The sequence below is a fragment of the Ambystoma mexicanum genome, chromosome 4p (genome assembly GCF_040938575.1).
Source record: "Ambystoma mexicanum isolate Mex_15411 chromosome 4p, UKY_AmexF1_1, whole genome shotgun sequence".
NCBI lineage: Eukaryota > Metazoa > Chordata > Amphibia > Caudata > Ambystomatidae > Ambystoma > Ambystoma mexicanum.
In genome coordinates this window covers 689,766,500-689,793,355 of record NC_090927.1, presented here as the reverse complement: position 1 = coordinate 689,793,355, position 26,856 = coordinate 689,766,500, and the positions used below count along the sequence as shown (strand labels likewise).

Genomic DNA, 26,856 nt, shown 5'->3' with positions numbered 1-26,856 from the left:
GAACTTATTCCTGATAAATCTCCTTAAATGCAGGGTAAAAGCTAGTAAGAATAAAAACAATCCACATTGCATCAATAGACCTGGCACATGCCTTCGACTCAATAGACAGAACGATACTATGGACAAAGCTGCAGAACTGGGGCTGCCCGACTGACTTGAGAGAAGCTTTGGAACTACTGCACACCTCGACCATAATCAGAGTAAGACTCGACAAGAAAGGTACTCTGACGAAATACATACATCAAAAGGAATAAAACAAGGGTGCAGGTTGGCACTGGCAATTTTCAATTCATACATTTCTGACATTGAAGAACTGTTTACTAGTGTGAGATGTTTCCCACCGCGTATCTCGGGAACAGCAGTGGGTAGACTTCTTTACGCGGACAACCGTTTGCTACTGGACCAAACAGAGTTAGGGCTGCAGTGACAGTTGGACACACTAGTGACCTATGTTGAGTCAAATGCACTAAACATCAACCCAATAAAATCAAAGGTCCTGACGCTAGGCGACGCCAGGGGGATACGACACACTAATAGAGCCTTGTACCTGAAAGGGGAGAAAGTCCCAGAAGTTGCATCTATGATGTACCTTGGACCCTGCCTGAAAAACAGCATTAAAGACTCCTTTGGCCTGATGGCAGTTAAATCTAAAGCAGGGAACTTGGCTACTCGGCAAGAATGATCAAACAAAGGTTCTGCAAGTTCTCACTAACTCCCAGTAATCGAATTTTGCAAACTTAAGGTCATGCCCATACTTGCATATGGTGCCGAAACACAACTCGCGCTTGCAGGATCAGTCTGGAAACAAATCGAGAGTATATTCTGGCGGCGAGTTCTTACATGCCTAACTCACTCATTGTCGATGTGATACGGAAAGAGTTGGGCTTACCATCACTGCATGCGGTTATGGTGTGGAAAACATTATCACTGTTACGTAAATGCTTTAGCCCTCCAGGAGAAGGCGGCTTTGAAGTGTTGAAAAAGGCCCTGAAAGAAAAGCATAAAAAGACTCCGATCGAGTGGAGAAGCATATGTATTGAAATCCTCCAAAACTTGGAACTTTCTGAAGAAATGCTATTACAGAACCCAGGGCACGTAAAAAATAAATATTTGACTTGGACTGGATAATTACAGAGGAGCGGACCCTTTCTATAAAAACCGGAGGGACAAAATGCAGCGACTTCAGAAAAAGAGGTGTGACTCCTAGCTACATAAATACATTTCCATCACCTGCTCTGAGACTAGAGTTCTTGAGATTCCGTTTCAACCTGTACCCCTCAAAGGAAGTAACTGAAAGACATAAGGCTGCAAATGACCGTAACCATAGCTGCAGATTTAGTTCTGACCTATTTGAATCCCTATCCATCTCACAGTACAATTCCCGGCCTTGGACAAATTAAGAATGAAACACCTGGGAACATTCTTTGATGAATTTACTGTGATGACACACAAAGACTGGGACTTCCTGATTCAAGTGAAAAGAATAACGATGAAATTAGCCTTGCTTGCTTTTTTAAAGGACATTATTGAAATAACCAAGGATGAAGGAAATGAACTTTTGTGATGAACTAAAAGATAATGACTTAGCTTAGAGATCCTTCTTTCCTAGTTATGGTGTCTTTCTTTCTAGATATTCTCCTCCTTTTCTTCTGCCTCCAGCTTTCTTGATTAAATCTTGTGTTTTTTTTTTCCTTTCTCTTTATTCATTAATTTTAATGTTTAAGGAATATTTGTAATTGATGAAAGTGCAGCATAAAGTTTAAATTGTAAACTAAAAATATGCTTAATAAAGAAATAAAGATGCATTATTTTTAAGTTCAATTAGACTAAAATATTGCTGGATCACAGTTTGTCTTTAATAATCTAAATGCCTGTTTAAAGCTTGCCCAGTTCGCCAACACTGTCCTTCTCAAGGCTGGGCTATTTATATACAGTTGTTGTCACACATATAATAATCAACATATCAATTACATGTATCAAACAATATATAGTCCTGTAGAATGTTTAAAGATGTCACATAATGCAATGAAAATCAGCAAAAATGTACAGAATTTTCCAATAAAAAATAATAAAGTATATTTGTAGAAAAGCGGTAAGGGTGGGGCGACAAAACATTAAGACAAATTGTTAACCAAGTATGTATCTATCTTGCACTAATTTTCAGCTGGGCGTTTCGTCGGCCTTCCAAAGTTCTTTCCCCCCCCCTCGTTCTTGCAGCTTCTTGGTTGTTGTGGAGTTGCTTCCAGGACCTTTCAGCTGGACTCTGCTTTGGCCTTCCAAGGGTCTCTTCCCCCTCGTCCCCCAAACCCCCTTGTTCTCGCAGCTTCTCTGGACTGTTTGGATGGCTGTCTGGTGCAGATCCGCCTTGCTGCACTCTCCTGGTGAACGTTATGCTCCTCGCCACTGACGCTGGCGCTCTCACCCTCTTCCCCCCCCCCTCCCCCCCTGCCCGAACCTCAGTTGGCATCTTTGGCAAGGTAAAACTCTAGGGCCAGCTGAGAATATTCAGTGGACGCTCCTCCAGTGGGCTGGCTCACTCATCTTTCCTTGTTCATCAAAGGAGATTGGGCATACCTAGGGTCCGGGTCAGAATCCAAGTCAGCCGTTTTTAAAGGGTGAACATCGATATCACAAAAGCCAACCCCTACATGCCCTATAAAGATTTCAGTAAGGGGGCGGAGGGGGGCAGATGGTGACTTATACACTTGTTAGGGTATGTATCCTCTAATGGGGAGTCGCCTCCAGAGGAATTCCGCTTCCCCTAGAGGGAGTTAATAGTAGCCGGCTCACCTCTCTAGTCCCAAAGGGGGTGGCACCCCCTTGGGGAAAGGTGAGCATTTCGTTGTAATAGTAAGTTCCCTGTAGGGACACACTAATAGTACAGCTGGCCATATCTTACTAGGCTCAAATACACAGAGGGCTGACATTAGCAAGTGCAACACAGTCATCTGTGAGAACATGATACATTTTGGGCACCCTAAAGCTGCAAGGTTCAAGACTTTTCTATGGTTGCTTGCAGAGTTGCCACTTCGGTGAGGCACGAAAACAGTCAGAAATACAATGGCCTCACTCCAGTGCATCTTTTGTCTCATCAGTGATATAAAAGGAAATGGAGCCAGCCCAAATTATGCTTGTCATTGCCCCAAGTTGGGAAGAAAGAAAGTGCAAGATGTAATGAAGGAGTGGATGGAAGGAAAAAATACAGAAATTAAAAGGGATGATTAACCAAAGTGATATCAGCAGAGGAAAAAATCCTCGGGTTTCATTTTCTTAAGATGTAGCAGTTTCTGGAGCTGTACTGTCCCAGCATATTCTCAGCACTTCATTATTACCCATAAACATGGGGCGTTTGCACTACGTTGTGGCCTTTGTGCCTATGCTAAAAGCAGACTCTAGCTGTTTCTATAAATGACTAAGTCTCTCTTTTCTTTAATGTAAATGTTTTCTAGGTCCAGGCTTTGTGTAGAACTGACCTACACTCCTGTCCCTATGCTGGAACCTAGAATGAGAGGAACCAGACAGAATGCCAAGACCTCCCAGCTACACCTTCTTGTGGCAGTTTGGACCTAGTGGAAGGCATCCCTAAACTTATATGAAATTTTCTGGAACACACTTGTAGCTCCATGATAACAGACTAATGGAGAACTGACCCACTCGGGACGGATTCTACATCATCAAAATGGAATCAAACAATTGCTTCCAAAACCATCTTATTCTTCCACTCTAATCAAATCCCTGGGTGGTGCTAAATACCTTGCTACTGGAGGGAACCAAACACTTTTGTCCCTACTTGCATGTACTTCGGTCTACTGTCCGCTTCTCCCCAACTAATCAACTCCCCTCAAATCTCCCACCACCTCATACTACACACACAAATCACCATACAAGGCTACCTATGGTTTATCAGATTCCACAACATTAATCAAGATATGATAAAGTATAGCTGTTTAGCTGTACCACGCCCATGCCTCACATCTACGGCTAACAGAAACACCCAGCACTTTCTTTTTTTGACATACATATTTTTGTTTTAAATGTTTCCAAACAATTTTCAGTTGCAACATACATATTCCACCTCATAAATCGAGCACCTGAAAGGCCCGCCCCACTAACCTTCCCCCTACAAACAATTCACTAAATTCTTTAGGAAATAGAACAATACAACCAACTGTGCAAAATTAGCCTGGTGTGACCCATCTCCAAGTCCAAAGCTCGACCCTCACATCCCACACTCATCCAGTTCACTGTGCCTCTCCTCCACCCCTCTCACCCCATTTCTTACGTACTCATTCATGGGCCCCACTCCTCCTGGAACGCACCCACGATATCATTCACAGTAGCCATAAGCTTCTACATCGTATAGATGTCTCTCAATTTCCGCTCCCAGGCCCCCAGTTCTGGTGCTCTCTGGGACTTCCAAATTTTATGCCAGCACAAGTCTACCTGCTCTAAACATTGCTTCCCACAACCTTAGGAGCTGCGGCTCATCATATTCCTTCGGAGGGACCCCTACTAGGTTCTGGAGAGGGCTGGGTCTCGAGAGACCCACATTACTTACCTCCGACCAAAAGGTCTGAATCACTGGACAGTCCCACCACATATGAAATCATGTGGCTCTCTGGTCGCACACCCGTGGACAGAGCGGGGAGAAGCCTTGAAACATCCTGGAGATCCTAACAAGGCCTCTGTGCCATCCGTGCAGGACCTGTGTTATATGATGGAATTAAGCAAATTTCCATAGAAGGCGATCTTAAATATCTTGGACCATGTCTCCTCTGGGATTTCCCTGACAACCCTTTCTTCCCACCGTTGATTGAAATCCTGTCTAACTCGGCCACAATCATAGCCCTGTATAAATACGCAAGGATTTTGTAAAGACTTGTGAGTCATAAACAAATAAAAAAAAATACGCAAGGCTTCCCTGCTGACCCTCCAAGACCCCCTCTAACTGAGTCAAGTCCCTAGCCAGTTTACCCACCCACTTGCCATTGGTGAGACATCCTTGTACCCTGAGATATTCAAAGATAGTCATAGATTCTTTTCCTACCAACTCAGCAAAAGCTTCATATCATATGAAGGTCCCCTACAAAAACAACTGGTCTACCCTCTCCAAGCCCTTGTCCAACCAAATCTGAGCTCGACTAGATCCAGTGTGGGCCCCCATACCGACAACAACAGGGACGGCTAAGTGGACATGTGAGAATTAGGCTTGGATTCCTTCCATATAGACCAGAGAAACCCCAAAGTGGGATGTGACCACAACGTCTTAGGGATCACCTCGGCGGAGACCACAGATAATCCCTGATCTTATTGGGGTGTGCCACTGCATCCCAGGTCCAATGATTTCCTAGGTTGTCTCTTAAATGCTCCACCAGCCCCCACAGCTGCGTCGCCTTATAGTGGACCAGGAGGTCAGGATAATCCCCACCCAATTTCTAGGTAGGGTTAGCTTTGAATGTTTAATTCTGGGAACCTTGTTCTGCCACACAAATTAGGCGAGCAAGGTCTTCAGTTCTCGCAAGTATGACTCCTGGACCACCGTGGGCAGGCTCAAAAAGAGAGCAATCTGAGAAGAACCTTCATTTTAAAGGAGGTCATCCTTCCATCTCTCCGTCTTCAGAGTCGCGAGCATTGTGGTATAGTTGGATACAAACAAAGCGGTAATTCCCTGGTACGTATGCCCCACCTTCTCGACTCTCATCCCCTCAAATTGGACCCTGTTTAGTCCTGCACCTTCCAGCCTAATCGGCATAATACAAGATTTATGTGCATTAATCTTAAAACCTGAAAATTGCCCGAAGGACAAGATCAGGGACATAAGATCAGGGACAGATGTGTTTACATCAGCCACATATCCCAAGATATCTGCAAATAGGGACAACTTATAGGATGTTTCTCCACATTGGATACCCTTGATTTTTGAGTTGGCCTGAATCACAAAAGCTAAAGGCTCCAGGGACATGGTATAAAAGAGCGGCGAAACACAACAACCCTGCCTCGTTCCTCTGGCCAACGGAAAAGAGGCAGACAACCTCCCATTGCCTAATACTCAGGCCGCTGGAGAGCCGTAAAGCGCTGCAATCCGTTGCTGCATATTCGGCCCCAGGCTGAATTTTCCAGGACCAGAAACATGTAGGGCCATTTGACCTGGTCTAATGCCTACTGAGTCCAATGAGATCACTGCTGCGTCTATGCCCTCCCCTTGCGCCACATGCTTCAGGTCTATGGTCTTTCTTATGTCAGATCCCTGGTGCCCCCGGATAAAATGTACCTGGTCCCCATGGATCAGCATTGGGAGGGACCCCTCCTGCCTCTGTCCCAGGAGTTTTACCTGTATCTTCACATTGGATTAAGAAGTGATATACCCCTATATGAAGCACATTTCCCTAGATCCCTCCCTGGCTTATGGATAACCACGATGATGGCATTCAACACCCTCTAATACTTTATGAAAAACCTTGGCCTGATGGGGGCCAAAAGAGGCTTGTACATCTTGTAGAATTTAACGGAAAAACCGTCATCCCCGGAGTGGTGCCTGATTTCAATCCCTTAAACGTGAGAGCCACCTCCTCAGAGATAATCGGGCCATCCATACTTTCAGCCGTGAGGTCGGACAATCTCAGCATCCGTAGAGGGACGAGGAATCCGGCCATCTGAGCGCCATCCCTAGGGAATTCTGATGCATACAAGGCCTCAAGACTCCTCCCCTATTGCTGCTGGACACAAAAGTCACCCCCACATCCTCGTCCGGCCTTTTGATTCTGTTGACCAATTTAGATTTCCGAGCCTCCTCATAACCGCCACGCCAGAATACGATCCGCCCCATCACCCTTCTTGTGATACTACTACTACTTCAAGAATTTCCACTTCTTTTCCGTATCCTGAACCACTAAGTCCCTCAGCTGTGCTTTATATTGGCGCACACATTGCCACCCTTTGTGGGTTTTGCCCTCCCACCCTGTTTCTCCCCAGGCCCCTCTGCTGAGTCTCTATATCTTAGCTCGCAGGTCCCCCTCTTTCCTTTGCCTTTCCTCCTTCTTCTGCACACCCAGGCCCGTTAGCACCCCTCTGATCGTGGCCTTGAACCCCTCCCACACATACCAGGTCCTGGACTCGCCCCAATCGTTAAATCCAAAGTATTCTGCAATGTGTGTCCGAAGTGTCTGAGCTATCGCTTTGTACTTCGCAAACCGTCATTCCACATACACCTCCCTGCGGACCTGCTCACCCATCTCTCCCCCAATACCACCCAAACTAAGTCATGATCTGACCAGAGGACTGGGCGCACGGTAACGGAGTTGACAAACCCCTTCAAGGCAGAGTCCACCAGAACAATGTCAATCCTTGAGTAAAAGTAATGGACTCGAATAATAAGTAAAGGGGCATCCGTCAGTCCCAGGTCCATGTTAATGGTCTGAAACTTCCTGGATTTGGAACACCCCCTGCCCTGTCGGTCTCTTCCTGTCTCTGCACGAGTCCAGGACCATATTAAAGTCCCCCCCAATTATCAGATGGCCCTCAGTAAATAATTTCGATTCCTCCTTCAGCTCAGTCCAGAATTGGATCTGCCCCTCGTTGGGACCATACACCGACACAACTGTGATTGGGCTGCTCCTCAGCCGACCCTTAACAGCAATGTCCCTCCCCTCAGGGTCCTGCAATGTTAAGTTGACTGTCGGACCAAATGTGGACACCACAACTATCACCACCCCTCTCTTCCTAACCAGTGCCGGGGCCTGGTATACCTCCCCGATGAGTCTAGACTTCAGCCCCAGAGGTGAGTTTCCTGTACCAGGAGCAGTTCCAACTTGGTTCTCCTGAATTCTCTATGGCAGAGAGTGTTTTGTAGGAGAATTTAGACCTCAGACTTTGAGAGACCCCACCAACAGATCAACATTCACATCAGCCAGTGAAACACATCAAATCCCCCCCAACTGCACTGCCACCAAATCAACCCTGCCTGCTGCACACATTGAGCTCTCTAATGACCCTCTGGATGTTGTCCTCTGTCACCAACCAGAACTTTTGAGTCTCCTACTCGAAGGATATGGAGAAAGAGAATACCCAATGATACCAAACCCCCCCTTCCCATTGAGCCATCGGGTCCGGAGCACACACATCCGTCACCTTACCAGGGTGAAGGCCAACAGGTTTTGAAAGATGGTTATCCTCGATTTTATTTATTTATTTTTTTTGTTTTTTTCCCCCATGGAAACTGGGCCCCTTTTCCTCGCCTTTTCCAGAATCCTTGTCTTCTCCTAGTAGTAGTGGAATCTGGCCAGCACCGATCTCGGGCCCTTCCCCCTCCACCTGCACATTGAACTCTGTCGATGATTGGCTCAGCCGTGGAGTCCCTACCAAACAGGAGTTTGATCACATCATGGATGACCCTCTTAATGTCCCTCTGTTTCCCCCTCCACCCCAACCCCCCACTCCTGGATTCCAAAGAAACCAAGATGGTTTCTCATTTCGCGGTTCTCAGTCACCCATACTCGGAGTCATCTCTGATTCCCTCCCGAAAGCTGCATGTCAATGTGAACCCCCATCGTATCCAGCGAGGTCTGGTTGTTCCCAAGGTTCTGCAGTCTATCATCGATCTTGTCCACTCGTTTGCCCAGAGTGTCCATCTGGGTCCCAATGTCAGCTTGGATACCCCTGTATCTCTTCCAGCGATGCTGCAATGTCCTTTTTCGTCGAGACCGGATCTTCCGACAGCCATTGCGGCCAGCGCTGTTCCAGGCCCCAAGGTAGCCGCCGGAGAACTAGCAAACAAACTTTTGCAGGGAGGTCCTCCAGTCCATAGACATGGGCCAAACCGTGAGCACGCACCACAACCTCGGTCGCCGCCAATACTAACTCAGCACATGGCAGCACTATGACTCGTGGGGGGGCCCAAGCTGTCCGGGTAAGGCAAGTATAGAGCAGGCAAAACTTCAGAGGGTGCCCAGGTTCCCTGTTCTCCAATTACCCCTGCCCCCTGTAATTTTCAAGGAAAGCAAAGTCCTCCAACACTCCTTCCAGATGACAGGCCAGGAGAACAGAGGGGGCGCTCCTGTGCAAGTGAGACCCCTTCACCCCCACCAGGGTGGAAAGCGGGGCACAGTCTGGGGCCCACAGTGCTTGAATGACCTCCGTGCCGATCAGGGCTCCCCGGGAGGGGCAGGCTTCCATCAAAAGTCCTACGTCCCAAATAGGCAGCACCAGCACCCCACCTGCCGGGACTCACACCGCACAGGAGCACACAGGGGACTGAACCCCTCACCACTAGTGGTTGCAGCAGTCTGAAACGCCCTCTTCCCCCACCCCCCCCCAATCCCCTGAAGACCCCCGACGTGTTATGGCAGGAGTATATAAGCCCCCAGACAGACCCCATCTCCGATGTACTCCAGACGATCTAGTGAGCAGCTACCACTGGCTAGCAGTCATTTTGTGCAAGGCCCACAGGCCTCTCCTCTGTAACCCCACACACCAGGCCCAGTGGACACTGCTCCTTTACAGAATCTGCTTGCCATTGGGCCCACTTAGAATGCAAGGCTTCAAAACCTAAAACCTCGGAGCTCTGCGCTTCATATAGGCCCATATAGCTAATTAAGGGGGAAGCTAAGATCCTAGCCCAGATACTAGCAAACAGTCTGCTGGGAGTAGTAGGTTCCCTGGTCCACCCGGACCAGTGCGGATTTATGCCCGACAGATCCACTCGGATGAACCTCTGCAGGGCACACCTCACCATGGACAGGCTTTGGCCATCTAGGACCTACCGGCGCTCCTGGCCGTTGATTTCGAGAAGACATTTGGCACAGTGGGATGGGATGCCTTGTGGGAAATTATGGAGCAGATGGGCTTCAGGCGAGGATTTATGTCCTGGGTGAAACTGCTCGGACTCTCCGGAGGCGGTCGTTAGAGTGAACAGCAAATCCTCTACAGTATTTACGCTAGGTCGAGGGACGAAGCAGGGATATCCCTTCTCCCCACTGTTGCTTCTCCTTGCCATCGAGCCGTTAGCAATAAGACTTAGAATGGATAAGAACTGGACCGGATTCTCCTGGCCCTGGGGAAGAGCGGATCGTGTTTCGTTGTACGCAGATGTGTTACGCTCACCTGGCTCCCACAGAGGCGTCGATCGGAACTGGACAGCTGCGGTCTCCACCAATGTGACGCGTAGGGCCGAGATGACGGACTGGACTGGCCCACCTAGCTTCGTTTGCTTGGCCCGTAGGAATATTCTTCTGCAAATGGAGAAAGGGAATTAACCACCCATGGAGTTGAGCGTAAATACCCCACCCCTTCTGTTCTCCCCACAGATCACCTTTGATGTCCCCTCTTATAGTCTCACCTGATGGTTTGAAAAGATGAACTCTCCATCCTGCATTGAGCGCAGGGACGCGTTGATAACCAGTTGCTTCACTGGCTCGAAGGAATTGGTGAGTTCCTGAACAATATTGACTCCGAGATTCCCGGCAAGACGCCGTAAGTATAAAGTTTGTAAGAGTTCAAATGCCTGACTTTCACTCTTGTCCGATTCCTTGCAGGTTGCAGCTTGACCCTAATGAAGAGTTCCTCATGGCAACCGGTAGTATTCTGGTAAGGATTTGTATTTTCCAACACAGTTCGATAAAATAATGTCAATATGTAACCTGTTGTTTTCTCCCTAATTCAGGCGCTGAGAGAAAGTATGAAGTCTCGGGGAATAATAAGTCTATTGTGGTGAGGAGGGTTCCCCTTGTTAGTCCCTTTGTTTCACCTTGCTGTCCTTTTATTTCCCCTTGGGGGCCGGGGTTCAGCGAAGATGCAGTGGAAGCTGCGCCGACCCGTGAAGAGGAATAGTACCCCCGGTGGTAAAATCAGGTAAGTCTATTGGGGGGGTAACTAATATTCCTCTGTGTATTCCCTTGGCTCACCTTGCTGTTTTTGTCTTCTCCTTAGGTGCCGGAGTGCGGCGGGAACATGCAGGAGGATGCGGTGGAATGTGAAGATGCTGCGAAGGCCGGTGAGTTCAGCGCGGCACTGCAGCAGGCGAGGTGACGCGCATAAATAGCTTCTTTCTTCCAGCTCTAAGGCGCGATGGATCGGGAATTCTGGTAAGGATCAAAGGTATTGCTCTTGTTCTAACCTTTTCTCCTTCTTTCTCCCTTTTTCTAGGAGCTCCAAACTCGAGGCGGGCGTGGCAGAAGGCTGGATGCAGACTTGCAGGCACAGTGAGCGTTACGCTGCTGGATGCAGAATAACGCGAAGCGTGTGCTGCTCTTCGGGCGTGGTTTAAATAGCCTTCAAAGTAGTCCCAGGTAAGTATTCCTCCCCAGCCCCACCCGAGTAAAAAATAGTCCCTAAGTAAAGTAGTCCTTTCCAAGCCTCTTTTGGCTTGGAGCTCTTGCAGCATGGTTTGCATCAGGTAAGTTTGCAGCATGGTCTGCATCAGGTACGTTTTAATCTATGAGCCCGGCGCCTATGGCACGAGGACTGACTCTCCATATGAACCTAGCGCCATAGGCGCCTGGACTGGGCCCAAATAGCCCCTAGCAGGGGTTGTTGGGCTTGCTTGGGATAACTTGATGCCTGCTTCCGGGGTTGCTGGACTTGGTCTGGGTCCCCGGGGGTAGGCATCATGACAAGATGATCTTCTCATATATTTTAGTATCCCTGTGATATCGAGCCCAGTAGTGTCCCGCATTCTCACAGACTATCAAATATTTGGGAGGCTTCAAACAAAAGACAATCTTTTTCCCACTTCAGGGCAGAGATGCTGCAATACCTGAGCAATGCCTGTACAAGGTCTTGATCCTAGGCTTCACTTATCTCGGCATACGCATCATTCCGGCCTTGATAGACTTCCTCCAACTTAACTTGCAGCCCGATAGATTCGCTACCGTATGTGTCCCACTAGCTAAATCTCCCCTTAACACTTTTGGGCAGTGCGGCTCTGTTCAAGATGCTAGCACTTCCACGTTTTTTATACGTCCTTCAGAACGCCCCGCTCCCCATCCCCCACACAACCTTTACAGCAATTGACTGCATCCTCCGCGGGCTGCTATGGGGTGGGAAATAGCCCTGCATTGCCCTTGTGATCTTTCAACGCTCGGTGTGGGAGGGGCGTGTGGGACTCCCGTGCCTCTGTACCTATTACTGGGCAGCACAAATGGGAGTGGAAAACGATTGGTTACATGGGGACCTGGCACTCGCTCACATTGGGGCTGAAATGGGTAGGACTGACACGACCACCCCTATTCACATACTATATGATGTAAACATGAGAATGGTGGGGATGGCAAGGATGACACTACATATCTGTCAGGTTTGGAGAGAAGCCCATCGACATATCTGGTGGAGATGAAGATCGACACTTGGACAACCAGTATGGCACAATAAGCACCTCCCAGCGATCCAGAAAGTGGGGCACTCTGCAGTCTGGGAGTAAAAAGGCATATGCACACTTGCAAATCTGGTACGAGTTGGACACCTTCTGGATTTCGGGGCCCTGTGAAGGAACTTCGAGATCCAACCGGGTGATCATTACAAATACTTGCACATAACACATGCCATGAACGCCCAGTTCCCTGATTTAAGCGTGAATCCCAAAAGCTACCCCCTCGAGACCAATGTCTTCCCCGAGTGCATCCCAACCAAGGTTACCTCTACACTATACCAACTCCTCCATTCCTTCAGAATGCGTGAATTGGTTAAGCTAAAAGAAAAATGGGAAAGGGATCTGGGCCCACTGGAACCTGAGGAGTGGGTAGAGGCACTCATGTTCCCACGGGAGATCGATATTGATGCTGAGTTGAGATTGATCCAACTTAAAATACTCCACCAAGTGTACTATTCCTGTGCAGCAATGATGTGATCGGGGGGTGGGGGGGTCGGCGGATAATGGAAAATGTCTACGATGCAAGAGTGATGAGGGTACTTTCTTTCATATGCTGTGGGAGTGTAATGTCCTTCAAAGCTTCTTGAGGGAATGTATTAGCAAAATATCTATTGTCATGGGGTCCCCGGTTTCACATGACTCAAAACTGATATTGCTGGGCAAATGGGGGAGACGGATTTTACTAAGCATGAAAAGACGTTTCTGGCAGTTGCAACCTGGGGTTCGGCTAACAAGTTGAGCGTGAACAGATTGTTTAATGATGTGGACAGATGTGCATCCTTAGTGAAACTCATTTATACAGCCAGAGGTTGCCCCGGGAAGTTTCGGAAGTTCTGTGGGAAATGGGAGGACTCTTGATAAACAACCATAAGTGCTGACCGCCCACAATGCTCCTGGATGCAATGTTTATTCCCAGACTTCATGTGATGTTCCCTTGTGGCCCCTTATGTTTCCCTTAACCCGGCCTTATAATGTTTTAAGTTGCTAAAATGATGTTTTCAGGACTGTCATGTGACCCGGTGTATGAGTTTAATGTGATGTAATGTTTTTACTCAATAAACAAAGTGTTAAAAAAGAAAATAAATATCTTCTGCTTCTAGCACCCCCAGGAGGTTTCACGTAGCGCCAGGCTGCTTCCACCAGCTTGCAGCAATCACAAAGTTAACCCACATACACAGGGCACTGTATGTGGCTCTCCGCTCCTCCTCCTCTTCAGCCTAATCCAGGGTGAGGAGGCCCTTGCTCTCCCAGACCACCTGGATGGATCTCGCCGGTACAGTGGCGTAACACAAAATGTGGGGGCCCCACTGCGAGCCATGCTGAGGGCCCCCCACCCATCTCCGCAACAAATCACAAGTCGTGCCACTATGGGCCGGCCTAGATTACCACGCTTGCGCAATATGCTTGGATGTGCTGCTGAAGGGGTATGCCACACACTGCACTAGGAGAAACCTATAAATGTGTTTTAATGAAATATACAGCACACTTTCTCAGAAAAATTGACTTAAAAGCAAGAGTGTTTGCAATTGTTTTGTAGGGTAACTCCAATACATGCAAGCCACCAACCGTGCACAGGAACATTAACGCTTTGCTATTTAAATGCCACAATGAAAACATGTCCAACTGGCTGCACAACGTAGACCAGTGTAGACACGTAATAACATTACAGGAAAGCATGGCAGGCCACATTTAGACATACCTAGACTGGTTGCACCAAAATGCCATTCAAAGCAATAACACTTATCAAGAAGAGAGCACACATTCATGCCTAAGTCTCTGCAGCCTCTAATAACATGGCAGAACGCTTTAAAATCTGCAAGGAACTGGCCAATCCTGTTGCGGCCACTTCCTCTCTTCCTCTCCTGTTCCCTCTCATGTCTTCTGTACAGCTCTGGCCTCTCACTTCTCTACTAAAACTCAGGACATCCTGTCCTCTATCTCCTCTTCCTCTCTTGGCCCCCCTTTGGCCATCTCTACCTCCCTCCTCCTTTCTACTCTTTCTGTGAAGTCCGATCCATGAAAGTGTTGTCCAAACAGGTGCCCCCTTGCTCCTCCAGAACCATCAAGGACTATATTGACACCCTCGCTCCAGCCTTGGCCGATTTCTGTAATCACTCTTTCGCCACTGGAACGTTCCCCCTCTCTCCTTAAAGGCATGGTCTAGTAAAAATTTTTATTTAAAAAATAGACAGGCAACATAAAAAAAAAAAAATACTAGCATTCTCTTTTTTAAAACTTCCTACGTAAAATTTTGAGCTATTCAAGCTCAAAATTCGCAAAAGCAAGCACATGGGCGCATCCATTTTGTGAAATGGATGCCCTCCTGTGCTGGCTTTTGCGGCACTAATGAAGGAAAAGCCAGCCAGCTGTAGTAAACAAAAGCTACCGCTGGGTGGCTTTCCCTTCATTAGTGCTGTACGCGGAGGACGGGGACCGGAGACCAGAGCAGGAAAGCTGCAGCTGAATCTCGGTAAGTGCTATTTATTTTTTTTAAAAAATAAGCACTAGCTGCGTTTTTTTTTCTAAGTTTTCCGGGCTGGAGGAGCCCGGAAAACTTAGAAATAAAACCGCAGCTTTAAGAACGTTGTATTTAAACGTCTCCGGCTCGGAGGAGCCTGAGAAACCCGGAAAGAAAAACCGCAGCGTTTTCCAACACAACCGCGTTGTGTTTCTGCCTGCTGTGGCTATCATGTTGGGTCTCCGGTGCTCTCCTGGGGGAGCACCGGAGACCCAAAGTGAAAGCCACAGCAGGCAGAAACACAACGTGGTTGTGTTTACATGCCGCTTAGTGTTTCTGCCTACAGCTGATTTCCCATTTGGGGCTCTCGGGCTCCCCGTGGGGAGCCCGAGAGCCCCAAATGGGAAAGCAGATTCAGGCAGAAACAACGCGGTTGTTTTCTGCAATGCTGCGTTGTTTCTGCCTGAATCTGCTTTCCCATTTGGGGCTCTCGGGTGGGGAGCCCGAGAGCCCCAAATGGGAAAGCAGATTTAGGCAGAAACAACGCGGTTGTTTTCCGCAATGCTGCGTTGTTTCTGCTGAATCTACTTTCCCATTTGGGGCTCTCTGGCTCCCCATGGGGAGCCCGAGAGCCCCAAATGGGAAAGCAGAAACGCAACGCGGTTGTGTTGGAAAACGCTGCGGTTTTTCTTTCCGAGTTTTTCAGGCTCCTCCGAGTCGGAGGAGCCTGAGAAACTTGGAAAGAAAAACCGCAGCGTTTTCCAACACAATAACGTTGTATTTATGTTTGCGGTCGCTTCAAAAGCGACCGCAAACATAAATACGTTTTTAAAGCTGCGGTTTTATTTCTAAGTTTTCCGGGCTCCTCCAGCCCGGAAAACTTAGAAAAAAAAACGCAGCTATTGCTTATTTTTAAAAAAAAATAAATAGCACTTACCGAGATTCAGCTGCAGCTTTCCTGCTCTGGTCTCCGGTCCCCGTCCTCCGCGTACAGCACTAATGAAGGGAAAGCCACCCAGCGGTAGCTTTTGTTTACTACAGCTGGCTGGCTTTTCCTTCATTAGTGCCGCAAAAGCAAAAGCCAGCACATGAGGGCATCCATTTCACAAAATGGATGCGCCCGTGTGCTTGCTTTTGCGAATTTTGAGCTTCAATAGCTCAACATTTTTCATAGGAAGTTTTAAAAAAGAGAATGCTAGTATTTTTTTTTATGTTGCCTATCTATTTTTTAAATACATGTTTTTACTAGACCACGGCTTTAAGCACTTCCTTGTGCACCCACTCCTCAAGAAGTTGTCTGCCGATCCTACCTGCCCGGCAAACTATTGCAATCACCCCTTTCCTGGGCAAACTCTTGTAAAAGCTGGCCATCTCCCAGCTCACTCTCCACACTGAAACTGTTGGTTGTCTCCATGACCATCAGTCTGGCTTCACAGCTGCCAGAGGCACGGAAACTGCTCTCTTAAATACCCTTGAAGATCTGCTCTCTAACCTTGATTCCAGCATTCCTTCTGTCTTAATCCTCCTTGAGCTTTTTTTTTGCTTTCGACATGGTCAACCATGCCATCCTGATCAATCAACTCTGTGACAACCAGGGCATCACGTATCGGGCCCTGGATTGGCTGACCTCCTTCCTCTTGGACCACCCCTCCCAGGTCCAACTTGGTTCCTTTCTCCCTGCCACCTATCCCTCCACCTGTGTCGTTCCCCGGGGCTCTATCCTCTCACCCTGGCTTTTCAACCTCTATTTTGCCCCTTTGGCCCACCTGATCTCTACCTTCTCCTCTAACTTTCAGTGATATGCGGATGACACTCTGCTCTCCTTCAGGCTCCTCTCATCCTTCACTCCTGTCTCGCTCATTCCCGACTGTCTATTTGTGATTCTGAATTGGTGCACCTCCAACATTCTCTGCCTTAATGCCAGTAAGACGAAGATCCTTCATTGGGACCTCTTCCCCTGCTTTCCCTCTCTCACTTTGGCCACTCGCCTTGGGCCCTCTTCCTTCGACTTCCTGTGAGGCAAAAGACCTTGGTGTCATCTTCGACTCCACTCTAACTTTCTCTCCTCACATCTCGGACGTCGCCAAGAAGTCCCACTACCAGATGCTCCTTCTCAAATGTACTCCTCCCTTTTTCACTTTCCCCCAGAAGCTCATTGTCTCCAGAGCCCTGGTTCTCTCTATGCTGGACTACTGCAACAGCCTCTTTCTCAATCTGCCTTCCTCTACTCTCCGCCTTCTGCAACTATTCCAGAACAGGACTGCAAGACTTATCCTTGGCCTGAAGCCCAGGGACTGTATCTCTCCAGCTCTGAAACCTCTCCACTGGCTCCCGGTGGCTGCAAGGATCAAGTATAAGACCCTTTGCATTGTCCACAAGGCTTTCTGGGGCTGGGGCCTGTACTACATCCAATGCTCTCTTCCAAAATACCTTCCTTCTCGAGCCCTTTGTCAGCTACCTCCAACTCTCTAAGGGTTAGATGCTTCTCCAGGCAGAGAGTGGGTTGTAGATCTCTCTCCTCTGCAGGTGCCTCCCTCTGGAATGGTCTCCCTCTCCCTCTCAAACTTGAGCCGGACCACCTGAAGATACGGAAGCAGCTCAAAACGTTCCTCTTCTCCTCTGCTGTCTCTCTCTCTCCCTCCCCTGCTGGCCTACCAGACCTACCTGTCTGCTGTACCGACTGGTTGCTCAGTCTCACTGAGGGCAGGCTCTTTCTTGATCAGTCACCCTGCACTGCTTCCGGGCCTACCACACGCTTAGGGACTGTAACCCTACAGTCCATTGTGATCCTTGCACTACCGAGAGCCGCGCTGCCCTGGTTGCACTTACTAAGAGAATTGCTGCCCTGTTTTCCCCTCTCCTCTCCCTTGCACTACCCCCTCTCTTTCCCCTTGCACTTCTTGTTCTCGCACTTGCACAATCTGAATGACACAAGGCCTAGTAAGATTGTTTGTCTTGTCCTCCCTCTGTCTTCCCTCTCTTGTCTTGTCGCGCCTAGTAATACTTGTGTATCTGCGCCTTATAAATGACTTGTATCGTGTATCATATATCATATTGTATCACAGATGCCCAGAAAAATATACAGTGCCGCAGTAAGAAACGGCTAGATTGGCAGCACCCAAATGCCAGTCTAGTCCGGTAATTACACTTAGCATGACTGCTTTATCAGAAAAGCCCAGTTAAAAAAGTCATACCAAACTTAGGAATGACTTGACTGGCTGCACCAAAATGCCTCTCTAGCCACTTATACCACATATCATGACTGCTTAGCCTGGACATGGACCACCATTATGTTTTATCGCACAATTCCGCCCCCCCCCCTCACACATCCCCAACCGCCAAAACCAGTTCCTTTACCCAGAATTACCTCCAAGTCCCTCTTCCTTGTCCCAGAGCTTACTTATGAGGCTCCTTGTCTCATAGGTATGTGCTGGAATGAGGAAGAGTGAGACTAGGAGTATTGAAGATTACAGGTAGCTAAATTGGTCATTACCTCCATGTACCTCTACCTCATCCCAGTACTTGTGTATGAGCAGAGTCCCTTATACACAAGTACTGCCTCATACACAAGTACTGGGACGAGGACGAACAGGGCTAAGACTAATGAAGATTACCAATAAGTAATCAAGGCATTAAACACAAGTAGTGGCGCAACACCGTTGAGTTGGCTGGGCTTCTGCACTCCCCTCACGCCCCCCCCCCCCATGACATTTGGACTATCTTGACCTTCAGAGCAGTTGCCGGACAGAACAGGACACAGATGTTAAACGACACCTGGGTTTCGCTGTTAACAAGGGCCCATCAATTAAGAACGTAAAGCATTTCACTGTTAGTACCTGCATTCGAATACCACATTTTAGGCAATTTGTGATGTGCATTTAGTATTTGCATGCCAGGGGAGTGATTGAAAGGGTAGAGAGGGAACGGGAGACTGCTCATTCTCACTGCAGTCCATCAGTAGGTGCTTTCAGACTTAAAGGAGAGAGTGAACTGCTTGTAATATTGAAGCTACATGTGTAAAGAAGTTAGAGGCAGGTTTGCCCCTCCCCAACCGCCTGTGAAGTTAGTGCCTCTCACAACATTTGAAGGGTTAGCCCCCCAAAATGTATGTTTTGTTGTGCCCCTGAACACAAGCAAACACACACCATTCACTATATATACACACACACCCAGCCATCCATACATTTAAGTGTGCACCCTTTCACAACACAAGCACACCAAGCCACCCATACATGTGTGTGCACCATTTAACCATACACTTGCACGTCATGGGAGCCCTTTTACTTTAAAAATTGTTTCTGTTTGAAGTTTGTTTGAAATCTTTTCTTTATGAAAGCGGTGAATAATTTTCTTTTTTTGTTTTGATTTCTTTTTTATTTTAATAGTTTTGAATTTGTTTGCATTTGTTTTCCACAAAGTGGCCACCCCCTCCCCCAGGACATATGCTGGTGCCCCCCCCGTATCATGCTATACCGCAAATCTCTTAATCCTTTTTTTATAATTCTGCTTTTCAGTTTGGTGAGCCTGCTTTTCCAAAATGTCTTGTGCTGCTATCATACTGAGTTTGTACTTTAAACGAAAGTCTAGCACCCTCAAAAAACAGGACAAATGAAAATCCGTCGCCCTGTTCATATCTATCTAATTGGATATGTGTTCAATATTGTTGCAACATAATCTGGATAGTCCTTTCTGCCAACAACGAACTTTTCTAAATATGTCACATAATGAAAATTTTAAACTAGTGCACAAATAGTCTGGTTTAACTGCTAGGGCTCATTGAGCCCTGTTTGATTTTTGTTTCTGTGATCATATTTCTGTTCCCAATGATTTAACATGTTTTTTTTTTTCTTTCAGCGCCTTTATGTTGCTCAACTCGATACAACCTGGCAGTGCTGGCGCTGTTTGGATTCTTCATGCTGTATGCACTACGTGTAAATCTGAGCGTAGCCCTGGTAGATATGGTGGAAAGAAATACAAGTATTGTAGATAACTCCACTACCAGCACCTGTCCAGATCGTGCTTCTACAATCGCACCTCATAAATCAAAGGTTAGTGCATTTACTGCTAGTTTTGCATACTCCTTGAAGTTCATTGTATTTCTTAATTGTTTTCAAAACTCATAGACTGCACACAACAAGAAATCAAGTCTTCATTATTAGTCTTATCACAGGGCCAGTTTGGATTTGTTTGAAGTGATGGTGCCAGTGTGCTGACTTCTAACAAAATGAATATTGCTGAACTCCTACGTACCACTACTGTGTAACTGTGTGGCCTGCATGAAGCTGCAAGGGATAATGTTCGGGAATCACTTGATGGGTTTGTTTTTTCGAATGTAGACCACGTGCTTCCTTTGAGCGACTTCGCTCTATTTTTGTAGTTAGTGGCAGGAAAGTGGAAGGCAATGATCATACTTAGAATTAGGCAATTGACATCCATAGACGGAACGCGCAAATGTAGGAGAAACAACCAAAGAAGTAGAGAAACCAGTACATATTTATTAGTGGCAATAACCTATGGGTACTCTGCATTACTCTTGGTCCTACCTACGTTAGCCAGTAAACCGAATTTGCAACATTGGACAAGCACAGAAAAAAGTGTTTGACCTTTTTCCTTTCCTCTCAAGGGAATAGAACAAGCCTCCCCTACAGCAATTTCTTAGATTTCTCTATATGATGTATGTGTATCCTCTCAGAGGACAATGATTTAAGGACTGTGATTTGTCAAGGTGGCCAAGGCTAATATGTCAATTACCCATAAGTAATCTTCCAGTATGTGCCATCTTCCCTTCTCTGGTACAACCCATGGTAGAAAGTGAGGATGTGAGAAGCTATGTAGCTTTGAGGCCGGTGAGGCAAACGCACAAAAAGGCATATTAATGCACACAATGTAAACCTGTGTATTTAAAGACCAACAGGTTTAAGATGCCTCAAACCAGAACTAAAATTGGCTGACAAGGAGCCTCAATATTGAGCATGTAGTGCCTCATAAACTTGAGATGCCTATGTGGCCACATTACAGATGTTTGAAAACGATTTTACACTTGCTATTTCATCGAGGGTGGTGCTGCGCACACACCCCTCTTTCATGCCAAAGGTTCAGTCGGAATTCGACCTTTGGTGTTACCTGTTTTTTTCCCAAAACCCTTGTCGCTGGCGGAAAGGGCTTGCATTTGCTGTGCATAAGTTCTACGTGACACGCACAAAGAGTTTTTGGAAAACCTCACAACTTTGGTCCTGTGAACCATGGGAAGGCCTTGTCCACAGCTTCCATTTCAAGGTGGTTCTCCGGCTGCGTCATCGGTTGGCGAACTGACCGCAGCCCGCTGTCCGAGAGCCCACTCCTCCAGAACGATCGATGTGTCAACGGCATTCCTGTTTGGTGTGCCCCTGCGGGACATCTGCAGGGCTGCGACGTGATGGTCCTCGCACACCTTCACAAAGTTCTACTGCAACGACAGGTATTCCACATAGGAGTCCATAGTCGGCCAAGTAGTGCTGTGCAACCTGTTAGCTTGAGGTGAGACTTTTACGGAGGTAAGAGTTAATTGCTTCTGTTGAGCCTTGCCTCCCCGTGGTTGTGTAATGTTGTACTGCTATGTATTTGTTATTCATGAGAATGTGAATCCATGCCAGACCCCATGTTGGAGAAGGTTTAAGTTACTTACCTGTAACTATTGTTCTCTAGCATGGGTCTGGCATGGATTGCCATGCAAACCCTACGTCCGTCCCCTCTGTGGCTCTTCTTGGTCATACTGCCACTTTACGTGCTTGCCAAATCCGAAGATGGCTACCAGAGGAGGGACTTGGGATGAGGAATGTCATTGGATGGGGGCAGTATGACCCAGAGGACAGTGATTGGTTTATGGGAGAAATACAGTTTTTAAGCGAAAGTGAAACTGTTTTTACTTTTACCAAGGATTCCTGGCCTGACGACTTGGAATATTCATGAGCATGTGAATCCATGCCCAACCCATGCTAGAGAATAGTTACAGGTAAGTAACCTAAACCTTTCCCAGTGGATGTGGGATACATAGCAGGAAATTAAGAGGATTGTTTTGTATGTCGGCCTTGGTGGCAACTGTTAATTTAGCTGTTATCTCCATCCAGAAATGTTTCACTATCGAACAGCGCCACGCAAGATGTACAAAGTCTGCCTTGTCCATTTTACACCTTGGTCATGTTCCAGTGGCCAATAGGTCGTACTTTCTGATCTTCACTGAAGTACAGTATAACTGTATAACTATAGATACTGTATAACTAGTGCAGGAATTTAACATGTATTCATGTTTTTTAGGATTCATTGATATTCGTTTGGTCTGCATGCATTTCTTTCCCCATACACCATTCCCAGCACTTCTTCTTGGTTCCAAGGGATCCATCCCTCCTTTATTCATCTAGTAAATTATACATCAGTGATATGCAGCAGGTGAGTGGGCTTGATAATGTAGGCCAGTATATTGCTAGCTTCAGGTGGTTTCGGAAAGCAGGTATAAAATGTTTTGCATCTCTCCCTTGATTCTATAGTACAAGAGATCATGGTGTAAGGACGGGGGCCCTAATTATTAGAATTTTTGTATAGAAATAAATGTATCATTTATAAACGGTCTAGTGAGATCAGGCCTAATTTGCACAGTGTGGTGACAATTCCCTTATCAAACGTGAATGGTAGACCCTGAACTCTGTCCAAGCATATATTGGTGGAGTAAGGAGGCGCATTAAAGTTCTCGAGTGCTCCATAACCTGCCCAATTTTTGTCAGAACAGCGTCATTCTCTTGATGACAGTTTCTAGGCTTTAACAAAAGGTAGCACTCAATTGAAGCCCGGAGGGCAAGAAGCCTTTCCAACTGTGCCTTTTAAGTTGCTGACATGGGAGCGCATACCACTGTATAGAATCTTGTGCCATAGCTACTAGTGCATGATCTTCTAAGTCTGGTACATTTAATCCCCTAGTGTAAATGGAAGTACAAGGGTCTCCCAGTCCAAGCAAGCCTGTTCCTCCTCCCCCATAGAAAATTTGCTTGGGAGCTGTAAGGGATATTATTGAATAAGTTTCAGCAGGATGACCATTGTGAGAAACCTGAAGATATTTTCCCACCTACTCCCCCAGGATCTTCAGGTGGCCAGGGAAGGGCCATCGCTTTTGGATCGCGACCCTGGGAGAGGGGGGGGAGTGGACAAGCGAGGGAGGATCCCCTGAGTGAAGGGTCGCAGTGTATTGCGAGTAGAATACCTAAGGGCTAGACATGGTATTCCCAATTGTACACCAACCCACTCTCCCTCAGCCTTTATGGGGTGTAGAGCACTGGATGGGGGGGTTATCTGTACTCCTGCTCTCTATATGGCAGAGGAGAGGCACAGAGCAGCGCAGCCAAGATTCTCTATGCGGTAGCTATGGTTGAGCATTCGAGGCTTAAGCTCTCAGGAGGTGATGCAAGCTGGTTCTTAAGTACAGTGTAATCCCCAAGCACCCACAAAGGAATGTCCACACACTGTTAGTTAAAACACTGTCTTTATTTAAATAAGGTTCAAGGTCATATACCCAATTACAATAACACACTTTGTACTCTGGCAATACTATAATGGCAAATATATACAGGTCTACGTGGTACCACTCTTAGCTATGGATTCCTTTTAAAATGCTTCCATGGCTAACAGCCCAACTAGAATAGGAATCAGATTGTAAGATAATTCAACGATAGATCACAGAAAGAACGCAAGTTAAATCAAGCAAATGCAGAACAGTCCCCCAAAATACTTTCCTAACATGGGGCTTTAAAACGTGTCTTCTCTAATGTTCCCATATTGCTCAAAAGTTCCCTACCCCAATGCCCCCAAACACCTTACACCTCCACCCCTATGCCCGCAAGCCTCCGGCTACCACATCAATAAACAAATTCTACACCCTCCATTACGTTCCCTCATGGAACTTCTTGCACTGCGCCAGCTCCTATGTCTTAAACTCAATCTATACTACCTGTGCCGAGCTTAATGACGTAACCATCCCAATGTCACCCATTACTTGCATTACTTGCACAACAGGTACGTGTGCCCCCCAGGAGGTCAACTGTATATAGGGACAGCAACACTGTTTGGTCATATAGTTTTAAACCTTGATGAGCATGATGTTCCCGCAGCATGGATGCAAGAGGTTAAATTGCAATAGTTCAGAGGAAAGTGGGCAGGGGACACCCTTGCCTAATTCCTCTAATAAGCAGGAAGGGCTCTGACATTGTTCCGTTTGTGTAGACTAGCCCTGGGGTGTGTGTGTATAGTAGCTTAGTCAATGCAATAAAAGTTACCCATGAAAGCAACTGATTTTAAATAAAGGAGTTTGGCAGGAGTGTGTTGCCTGTGTTTCCTGTGGGCCGTGGAGCGGTGGGCGAGCTGATTATGTCTGGAAGAACTGGCATCCCGCTGACCCGCGCCCAGCTCAGGCGAGCGGAGCGCAGTGAAGTCAGCACAGGGAAAAAACATTGTTTACAAGGACGTGAGGTGAGGCCCTGCTCACCCCCCCCCCCCCCCGGGTCCCCCCGCGAGGAAAGAGGACTGCGGGGTTGACCCAGGTATTACAGGGAAGGTGGGTGAGCGTTTGGTGGGGGAGGCTGAGGGGCCGAGGCTAGTGAAGGCGCAGGTGGCGTTGGGTGAGGCGGCTCCTTTCCGTCTCACACAGGAGCCCGATCTAGATGTTGACAGTGAAGTATCTGACTCGTGACACTCTTCACCTCACCCCCGGCCCCTCCCGCTCCTCAGAACAGCCCGAAAACCAAAACAAGTGTGCAAACGTAGTGTCCATAAGTAAATGCACAAATAGTCCATCAGCTCAAGTTGCCAATTTAGCCCAAGGACACTTGTCAGAAAATGAACATGTATTAAACGAACATTTAATTGACAAAAGAGAGCCCAAGCTTACCCCGAGAGGAAGCGCAGCGCCGGGAGCCGAGTCGGGCCCGCTAGCATTGGCGTCGACAGGCGGTGAGGAGGAGGAGGAGGCGGGCGGCGGTGAGGGGGCGGGGCTTGTCGCATCCCTCAAACAATATAACTTGCCAGCAAACGGACCAGAAACTGGTCAATGTAACCTCACGGACGAAAGAGGTGTGGCTACTCAGCCTGCACCCCGTGATTCTGAAATGAGAACTGAAAGTTGGGACTTGATAGACTTGGAAGGAAATGTGACCGTCCATGAGTTAATTGAGAGCCCCCCCATCGCATCTGCTAATAGCACCACACAAGTCTGACATATATTCATTGAAGCTGCTGGCTTCCAAGAAGGTAGAGAAATCCTGGAAAATTGCAACTGCCAACGTAAATATGGCTATGGAAACGGCCAAAAAGTCAGAAGAAGGGTGTCAATCGCCCACAGAGGCTGGGAGATGTATACAGTTGACTGCATCGCCACGATCAACATCTGGAGTCGATGCAAAGAAGAATACACCAGAAGTTGGCCAAATGGGAATGAGTTTAACCGAAGACAGTGAGGTGACGGCGCAAAATCGCGCCACCATGGGCCCAACAACCCAAGAGAGCGATTAAAAGGCCCATGGACAAAATTAGTGGGCATAGCAGCTCACACAAGAGCCATCCTCTTAGGAGGAGACTGAACCAAGCAACATCATTGGAGTTGGGGATCTAGAGCTCTGCAAAAGGCTGATCCTAGCTCCCATAAACGACAAGGCTGAGGAGGAAATATGGGCGCCGGCATCCGCCCTTAATCTACAACATGAGAACTTCAGAAATAATGCCACTGAACCACGACGCAACTCGATTGCAATAGCTCATCAAGTGATCAGAGATCTAACACAGTTGAACGCAAAGATGGCCTTGCCGACGCTATCTACACCAATCAGCAGACTACCAACGTCTCACGAGGTGTGCAAACCCAGTGACGCCACCTGGAGAGCGACGTCCTCAGTCCCTGCCGGCACTAGTCAGCTGACCGGGAAGTCGAATGTGGTGGGAAAAGATGGCCATTTAAAAAGGTCACATAATGAAGCCAGCTCTGAGAGCAAATTCTGTCACTCGCAGAAACGCTCTAAAAGTCCTGGAGGACAAATTAGCAAAAACAAGCTCTACCAAGTGGCAGAACGGAGCGATATGTCCTCCTCAGAGGGATATACCATCATCAAAGCCCTCCACTGAGACTGAATCCGAAAGATCACCCGGAGATAATCAGAAAGAGAAAGTCATAAACCTTCCATCCAGGAAATAACGTAATGGGATGCCGGCCTTCACTGCAGTTATTGAAAAAGTAGTGAATGAATTACGTCCGATCTTAATGTCAGCAACCACGATTGCAGTAGCACCCCTTACAAAACTATATGAACAGTTAAATGACTGCTATAAGGACCAAAACACTCTGATTGCCTTATTAAATGCAAAAATGATAAAACTGGAATGTGATTTGTTGGAAATGGCCTTGCAAAACAAAATGATGCGTCGCAGGAATGATCAGTCATCCGCCCTGAAGGAAGCGCTGAAAAGCAACGCTAAGGATAAACGTCTGCTAGCAGAAGTCACAAAATGAGCATTGACAATCTTAAACAATGAGCAGGATAGAAGAATAGTTCTCGGCTGCATGCAAGTACTGGGAGATAAAGGTCTGCATCATGATCAGCCAATTCCGAAGGAAGCACTCCACTCGCAAGAGAGTTGAAGCGTGCCGGAACAACCCAAAGATCAAGGCCACACCAATTCTACTCCAACTGACGGACGGGAGCCGTGTCCTAAAGCCCTACATCTTGAAGCAAAGCTCGATTCATGTAACTCAAGTATCGACAAGGTGAGTTCGCAGAGTGACCCAAAAAGGCCAACTCTGATGGTAAATGCAGATCAGCTGGGACTAGAATCGAGCAGAAACGCCAGGGTTGACTTGAGCATGCAGCCAGTGTTCCCTTCTACTTCCGCAGAGGATGAAGTACCTGACATGCCAACGAAGGGACTCAATCCCTCCACAAGCCTAATGCTACTTCCTAACAATGTAACGCCAGAGAGCGGGGAGCATGGCACCACAGAAAATTTGCTGCAAATGCCGTTGCTGCAC

General features: G+C 47.4%; 1 protein-coding gene across 2 annotated transcripts in view; it reads left to right on the top strand.

The window, feature by feature from the left end:
• SLC17A5 (solute carrier family 17 member 5) overlaps positions 1 to 26,856 on the top strand; it is a 1,156,538-nt gene that overhangs the window by 53,326 nt on the left and 1,076,356 nt on the right. For both annotated transcript variants that reach the window (XM_069606252.1, XM_069606253.1), the window contains exon 2: positions 19,674 to 19,867. In XM_069606252.1, coding sequence (XP_069462353.1) covers positions 19,674 to 19,867 — 194 coding nt within the window. The remainder of the gene's footprint in view (positions 1 to 19,673; positions 19,868 to 26,856) is intronic.